The 8,392-nt window shown below is 42.1% G+C and overlaps 1 protein-coding gene across 1 annotated transcript; it reads left to right on the forward strand.

The window, feature by feature from the left end:
* Positions 1 to 264: 264 nt before the first annotated feature.
* Positions 265 to 7,324, forward strand: ifrd1 (interferon-related developmental regulator 1). The gene is made up of 12 exons (XM_073480550.1): positions 265 to 542; positions 2,277 to 2,381; positions 2,567 to 2,648; positions 3,745 to 3,869; positions 4,013 to 4,170; positions 4,272 to 4,322; positions 4,622 to 4,800; positions 4,919 to 5,027; positions 5,188 to 5,322; positions 5,416 to 5,544; positions 6,446 to 6,541; positions 6,665 to 7,324. Exons 1-12 carry the CDS (start codon positions 512 to 514, stop codon positions 6,749 to 6,751), a joined length of 1,287 nt encoding a protein of 428 aa, XP_073336651.1. The 5' UTR covers positions 265 to 511; the 3' UTR covers positions 6,752 to 7,324.
* The last annotated feature ends 1,068 nt before the right edge of the window (positions 7,325 to 8,392 follow it).

Genomic DNA, 8,392 nt, shown 5'->3' on the forward strand with positions numbered 1-8,392 from the left:
TTTTGTATGTTTATCTGAAACACAGAGCTCTAACATAATGTTACTTCCCTCGAAAATAGATCTGGTAAGAAGAATTAGACAGCAACAAACATCTAATAGTTTTCATGTCGCCTAAATTAAACATCATAGCTGAATTCTTGCTATAGGCTGTGGGCCTGCTACATCTGCCACTGTGATCACATACACACGTTGTACCAACATTGCTGTTCACTGCGTCACGCGCGTACACACGCGACACTTGTTCCTATTCCCGGATTGGTCGGAGATGCCGGGAAACCTCCTCGTGATATGTCAGCCGGTATAAATACCCGGAGCCGCCCGCTTGTGATGCAGCCCTAGTTTATGAGGGAAAATGTATCGTCTCGGCCAACAGACTATCTCCAAGATCGCTTTCGATTCCTTTTTATCTACGGTGCCACGGGAATATTTTCATTTTACGAGACAATACAATAAAAGCTGGTCGTGTATTGGCTGATTTTTGATCAAATTGTACCTTTGTTTGCAAAGAAAAATGCCAAGGTCCAAGAAGAAGAATAGCAGGGGTAAGTGAGCTGCCGCATTGCTGTGGCCTTGCTTATTTGGCTCCACCACGCTGACGGTAGTTGTAGTTCTTCTCGTGTTGACAACCCATTGAGTGTAGTGGAACGTGTGTAGAGGCGGGACTACAAACGTCAGAGGCTGGCCTTACGTCAAAACGCAAAGCTAACTAGCCGTGGTCACACAAAAGCATTGCCTGTAGCGACGAAACGTGGCATCATACGACAGCATGGCTTTGTCATACATCTACTGACACACTTGTTTAATGATTTTAAACTAATTTAAATTTCACACGAGCCCTTTAATACTCGTCGGTCTTTCCAAGCTAACATCAGCTAGCGTAGCGTTAGCTAACGTCAACTCCCCACTAGCAACCAGCTTTGTTTGCTAGGTAAAGTTTATTTAATACATATACTTAAAAGACAACTTGACAGCTTTGACGATGGTTTTTGGCTCTATATACGAATAAATAACTTTTTGTGGGCCTAAATAACGGTAATGTTAGCTCGAACTCTGTAAGTTTAAACTGAAGTCGTCCTGTCTGCGGATTGACATCAATTAATCTTTAGCCGAGTTTGTGCCTACTAGTATTCATTCACACCAACATTAGTTAAGTATGAACGAGCATGTGGGCCAGATAACTGTGTTGAATATCTTTTTGTTATTGGGTTGTTATTGTTTAGCGACAGAAGGCGGACATTTTGGACTCCAGAGAGCGGGGTGGAAAAGAGGCGGCGCCCGGTTCTCAGAAATCAGCTGTCGTGGGGGAAAGAGTCCACGTCAACACATAGAAATAGCCTTTATTAAGTGGACAAAATGGCCTTTTCAGGAACAGCTTCTTTTAGCATCTATCATACCTGTAGATTTATCAATACATTCAATCATAGTTGTGACTACAATACGGCCTCTTCCTACAGTGATAAGCATGCTTTCCAGAGGTGAAGTGAGGGCAGGCCACAGACGCCTGTTGTGTCTGAGTCTGGTTACAGTGCAGAGCCATTGAGGAAGTCATTTCCTACACGTTTTTGATGGCCATTTTCATAACCAATTCATCCAAATTTTTTTAGTTTGAAACAATGAACAGATTTAAGATTTTCACACCCCTTTTTGTAGCTGTGAATTTTCACAACTCTCCCGCGCTCATCTTGTCCCCAGAAGATCTTTAAATGCTAGCAGCAGTGCAAGTGTGCCTTGTGTCTTCAGGTTTTTTAATTCCAAATAACAGTTTCCTGGACTGGATGAAAAGCTCCCCGTCTGGATTCTGATCTGTTTTGGACTTAAGTTGGAACGAACACTTCCTCCTTGCCTCTCATGACACGTATTTGCTCGCGCTTGTGTTTTGGGACTGTACCAAAACTGCATTTCTTTATCCCCAAACAGTAGTTTTGTGGCAAGAAGTCACTGGCAGATTGTCAGAGCTTCTTACGTGTCAAGCCACTTTCTGTGTATGTGTGTATTGACCCGTGTCCCTCCAACCTGAACATAATGTTGTGTTTACACAGTCAACACAAGTGTGGGTTGCCCTTGACCCCGACAACATGGTGCATTTTCATATGAGATAATTAAAGTACAGCAGGACAGGGCGTGTAAAGGACGATTAGATTAGATAGCTGCTGTATTTGCTACAGCACCTGTGTGGAGCCTGGGTTACATAATGAGCACACGCAGACCTGCTGCACTGCACTAATGCATTTGATTTGATTGAATTATATTCCCTGTGCTTATGTCTTTTCCTCCAGGAGGGCAGCATGGACATGTGCAGCCTTTCAGTGATGAGGATGCCTCCATTGAGACCCTCAGTCATTGCAGCAGCTTCAGTGACACCGCCAGTGTGGCAGATGAAGGTAAGTCTGAGTGTGCATTACATGTGCTTCAGTCATTGTTTCAACTTGTGAGTGCGCATGCTGGCTATGCTGTCAGAGAGGGTGTGTCTGTAGTGTGTGTGCACTCCATGCAAAGTGCAATTCATCCAATGTTTTGTTTCCATATCGGGCAATTGTCAATTTACTACGTCTTGTCCCGTTGCCAGGTGGAGAGGCCAGTGAGGACGCAGCCCAGGAGGATTTCCAGTACAAGTTGAAGGGGTTCATAGACAGCACGGTGGATAAGAGGTAGAAAACCTGTCTGATGATTCCAGTCGTCTACATACACATTATCTGATCTTGGCATGCAGGCTGTGACATGTGTCTGCAGAGTTGCACTTTTGCATGAAATGTATTGAAAATGAAGTAACTTTACTCGACAAAGGAAGCTGCATGGAAGCAAAGATTGTGAGAGGGAGGAAAACATTTTAGTTTTTGGCAATTTAGGAATCTTTTACCCACTAAGGAAATGAGTAATTTAACAAAAACAGATGTACCGTGTTGTGGAATAATACCCTTGAAATATTGACAAAGAGCCTCCAGCAACATACTTCTTTAAGTAGGTGTAACTAATACGGTTTAAAAAGCTTATTACTGGGATGGATTGCCTGAGTTTTGAGCACCACCCTCAGTCACAGGAGAAAGGTATCAGTGAGGTTTGCAGACTAGTCGAGTTAAAAATAGACTTCCTCCCCAAAAAGGCTGGGCACTATTAGTCTGCTGAATGTGATAATAATGAAGTCGGGATGCACCAGTAGTGTCTCCACACTGCCAGTGGCATTATGGGAATTAAATTTTAAGCTAATACCGATGCTTACAACACACCATTTAACATTATAGTGAATTTCATGAGCATTACAGACAAACATAGACATTTTTTGATCAATTGACGAGAATGATTGACACAACAAACTATTCAGAATGCAGCCAAACAACCCTTAAGTTTGTTAAATTAAAGGGTAAAATGCAGATATGTGTGACTTGATGAGATCAATTGGCTAATGACATCATTAATATAGTATTAATACCTTTTTTTCCTTTTCTCTTTATAAAGACTGGATACTGCAGGTTAGACTGAAGTATCTTGGTGGAAGGACTTGACTTACCCAAATTAAAAGAGGACTAGGAACTTGCTTGAGACTTGGAGCAAATTACTTGAATTATATGTCCACAAAGTCTTATGTTTTTCACTCCCTTTAAATCATAGGGCTTTATTAAGGCTATTGGCCAAAACAGGGGTTTCTCTCAACATTGTTTCTTCATGAAATTATTTTTCTGATATTGAAGGAGAGAGATGATCATTTGCATTATGGCATAATGACATTGTATGTTCCTGTTTCCTCAGTGCTAAGACCCGACAAGGCGCACTGGATGGGCTTAAGACGGCAATGGCCACACGGATCCTGTATGAGTTCATCTCGGAGAGAAGGATGACCATCACGGACAGCATCGAACGCTGCCTCAAGAAAGGTACCAGACAAGATGATGAAACGGTCTTCTTTTAATAGGATCTGTTTAATGTTTCCTGGATGATGAGGTCAAGTTCATTATCTCAGTTCATGACAAATTTGCTCCAAAATTGAAAGTTAATTCCCCACCCCTCATTGTGTCAGGCAAGGGCGAGGAGCAGCGAGCGGCAGCGTCTTTGGCCTGCCTGCTGTGTATCCAGCTGGGATCGGGCATCGAGAGCGAGGAGGTGTTCAAGACCCTCAAACCCATCTTCAAAAACATCCTGGCAGACGGATCAGCCAACATACAAGCCAGGCAGGCAGTGAGTGTCTTATATCATCAGGGATAAAGCAATATAATTTTACGACATTTGTACATCATTTATACTGTAGAAAGTCAACTGAACAAATCTCTCTCTAATAGGTGGCGACAAGTCTGGGCCTCTGTACTTTAGTTGCAGAAGATGACATTTTGGTGAGTTCTTGATCACGTTTGTTTTTTTTTCTGTGGTTTGACACCTCTGGGCTCGAGGGCGAGCTGCAGCGAAGTCTCTCCTACAGTCTTTTGTCAGTCGTTTATTTGGGCTCATTATCGGTTTTGACATTGTGCCTCATTCAGTCTTAACGTTGGTGATGTCAGCAGCACTGGCAGCTGAACTCAAACATGCCTCAAGTAATTACTCATAAAGATGTTATTTGCGATGCTTAATCCTGTCTTTTTTTAAATGTTGCATTACAAGTCCTCATATCATGCCCTGCTCCTTCCTGCCTCAGGACGTACACGCTACCATGGAGTGCTTTGAGAACCTGTTCACCCGGTCGTATGCGAAGGCGGATGGTACCTGTCCTTTGATCAGCCCCCAGACAAGCCAGCTCCACACCAACGCTCTGCTGTCCTGGGCTCTGCTGCTCACCATCTGCACTGCCAACCAGCTCAAAGACGTACTGCGCAAGTAAGACACACCGTTGGACTTTTGCCGTTGAGTTTACTGCATCTCAGGAAAGCAATGAAAATTTCAGGATGGACGTATACATTCAACAGTATTTGAGTGCGTGTACTTTATTTTGCAGACACCTTCCCAAACTGCCACGATTGCTGGAAAGTGAGGACGTCAACATGAGGATTGCTGCAGGGGAGACCATTGCTCTGCTGTTTGAGCTGGCCAGAGACATGGACGCTGTAAGTTCAAACCATGTTTTGTTTAATATCCCAGATCTTGTCATTCCTGTAGAACAGTGCACTTTTGGGACTAAACTGCTGTTGTTGGATGCTTTATTTTGGCCTTTTTTAGATAGTCTTTCTTTTTCTGAACGCAGCATTTCTTTCTGTGTGCCTTCAGGAGTTTGAATTTAATGACTGGGATGAACTGTGTGACAAACTGAACGCGTTGGCCACAGACTGTAACAAGCACAGAGCCAAGACGGACAAGAGGAAGCAGCGGTCGGTGTTCAGGGACGTGCTCAAGGCTGTGGAGGTGGGTGTTCACTGTCGGCTAACAGCACCTCATTTTGCTAGGTTTTAATTTACATTTTAGTCATCGCCATCCTCCCCATCTGTGTTCTTCCAGGAGGGTGACTTCCAGTCCGAGACCATTCGCTTTGGGACAGAGCGCATGACCATTGACAGCTGGGTCAGGAAGAGGACCTACGATGCCTTCAGGGAGTTTGTGGGCTCTGGGATGAACTACCACCTACAGGTATCAAGTTCAATCTGTTTAAATCTTTATCTGCACAGTTGCAGAAAAGATTGGGCTACACTGTTGTCATCAATGTTATACTGTATGTAGGATTTGATACCAGCCTGCATAGGATTGTCTCTGACTCGTGTCAGCCAAACATTTCAATAACTCTAGTTGTGAAGTTCAAAAGTAAAAATGTATTAAAATATTCTGTTTCAAACAAACTGTTTGCTTTCACAAAGCAAGGCACGCACCTTTTTTTTTTTTTTTTAAATTAACATTTATACAACCACAGTAACGAAAAATCTATTTAAGCTCTAACACAATCTGCAAAACAAAACAATTCGCTCGGTGCTTTATTCAGTCCAATGAATCCCTGTATTCAAATTTAGGGTTGTTTTTGTTTGTGTGAAAACAGCATAAACTATGACAGCGTTCATTTGCAAACCTCAATAGAAGCTTCAAATGGAGTGTGGCATAAATTTAAGAGGCAATGACGAACTTAAAATTTAATCGACGTGAGTCAGCATTTAAATGAAATTTCACTGCATGTGGAGTCGTGAGTTTGGGATGGAAGATGTTTAACAATAGCATGACACGGCACTAAATCACAATGACGGTCTGGAGAACTGCCTGACGCAGGAAGACAACACTTAACAACCACGACAACAACACTTAGGAGTTGATTTAGGATAATGTCGCATAGTGAAGGGGAAAAACACCATCACAAGTAGCTGGTTGGAAGTCAGCCAGTGCTAATAGAGAACTGCAACATTTCACAAGGGAACACGAGACAATAGATTGTGTTTCATACCACACTACTCGGTATGTAAAATGACTGTATTGTCCTGTGCAAATGGTTGATTGAAGTGTTTTCCTAATGTTTTTTATTTATTTTTTTTTACTTCTTTTAACTAAGGGTAACGAATTCATCAGAGACGTGTTTGAACTGGGACCACCCATGTTGGTTGATTCAGCCACAATGAAGGCCATGAAGATCTCTCGCTTTGAAAGGGTACGTGGACAAGTTATTCAAACCTTCACATTATATATATTTTTTATAATAATTGTGTCATTTGCCACATTAAACATGCTGGATATAATATAATAAAACTGTTTTTCTTATTCTGCTCTCCAGCATCTCCACAACTCGGCTGCCTTCAAGGCTCGGACCAAGGCCAGGAGCAAGTTCAGGGACAAGAGGGTGGATGTGGGAGAATTTTAAACCTTTTTTTTCCTTTTCATTTTTGACTCTAATAACCTATTTATCAGGCTCCCATTCTTTTTAGATGAACTGTCACGACTATGTGTTCACGTGATCCTCCCCTGAAATCTGTCATTGAATATCAAACTCGCTCACCTTCTGCAGACTTGAAAGGAGGTGAAACTTTCTTGTCATGACCACATTTTAAGGAGGCGTCTGTCTGATAATCAAAGAAACAGATTTTGAGTAGAGTTTAATATATCCACACATTCACAGTGGTGTTGTACATATAGTGTATATTTGTTTTCTGCTCTTGTTAATATTCATTATGTGGCCTTTTTTTGAATATATGTTATAAGTTATAAAATTAAGCCAGCATTTGTCTATGTACCATGTAGTCCTGTTAAGTTCAAGACACATGTTGGGACCGACCTAACCCTTTGATTAATTTGTATTAAGTTGCACTACCTTGTTTACCCATAGCAGGTTGTCTCTGTAGAGCCTTGGTGAGTGTTGTGTTGTCTTTTTAGTATTGGGTATGTACTCTGAAGGGCAAGGATGGTGAAATAATAAAAACTGAAAAGATGTAAGAAATGGCTCTCATTTTTGCTTATGTTTATCATATAAGAGAGACTGTGCTTCACTGGTGAAATGATGCTGCCTGACCCATGGTAGCTGGGAGTAGAGGGTGCTGAGGGGGCAGCAGCACGCCCTAAAATGAGCCATTGTAAAAACAATTTAAAAAGTGATGCAGAGAAAGAGGGGGAGAAAAGTGCTCATTTGGACAAGCAATTGTCCACATGTACATCTCTGGGATAAACCAAAGCAACGTTTTTCAAACAAAAATAAGGAACCTAATGTCGGCCTATAGCATGTGCCGAATTTACAAGAAGTGACCATTTTGCAAGGGTTTTAAGGTTTCTCCTAATTCGCCATCTTGCAAAATTGAGCAATTTTACAAGGGAGCCTGGGGAATTTCGCTCCCTACTCATCTCCTTGTTGTCAACTAGTTGGCAACAGCGACATGGTATAGGTCAAAGATCCTACAGCAGTTGGCTAAAGAGCAAAATATTTTCATTGTTAACTGTTATACCAAAATAGTATTAATACAAAAAACATGAATGTTGTCACCATTTACTGACATTATATAGACTCTCAACACCCTAAACTGCGACTGGCTTCCAGCATCCCTAGACTGACCCAAGATCAGTTGGTTTAGCTGCTCGAATATCAGACTTTTTGAGGAAGTGGCATGAAACTTCCCTGGAAGGGAAGTTCAAAAGTGACTTTAGAAAACCAGAAATCACAGCTTCTCTTTCAACTCCTGGCAGATATACGAAGGTCATATTGAGCAAAGGGGCCTTACAAATCTTATTTATTGCAACTTCCACATATCAAAGTGAAGGATCTTGCAGCCAAGGTGACTGTGGCATTATAGCGAGGGTGACTGAGCAGTACGCCCTTCCTGTTGCCTGTTTGTGATGGAACATCTCCTGTTGTTGGTACAAGTTTGTCAGTGAAACTGAGGAAGCCAAAGCATTTTTACTCCCCTAGGCCCGGCTCGAAGGCAGCTGCTTTTACAGAGCAGTAAAAAAAATAGTCCATAACCGCAGCGAGTGTCACATGATGAAGGTAAACGTCACAAGGCTACAAATAGTTCCA

Source organism: Pagrus major, chromosome 14 (assembly GCF_040436345.1).
Source record: "Pagrus major chromosome 14, Pma_NU_1.0".
Classification (NCBI taxonomy): domain Eukaryota; kingdom Metazoa; phylum Chordata; class Actinopteri; order Spariformes; family Sparidae; genus Pagrus; species Pagrus major.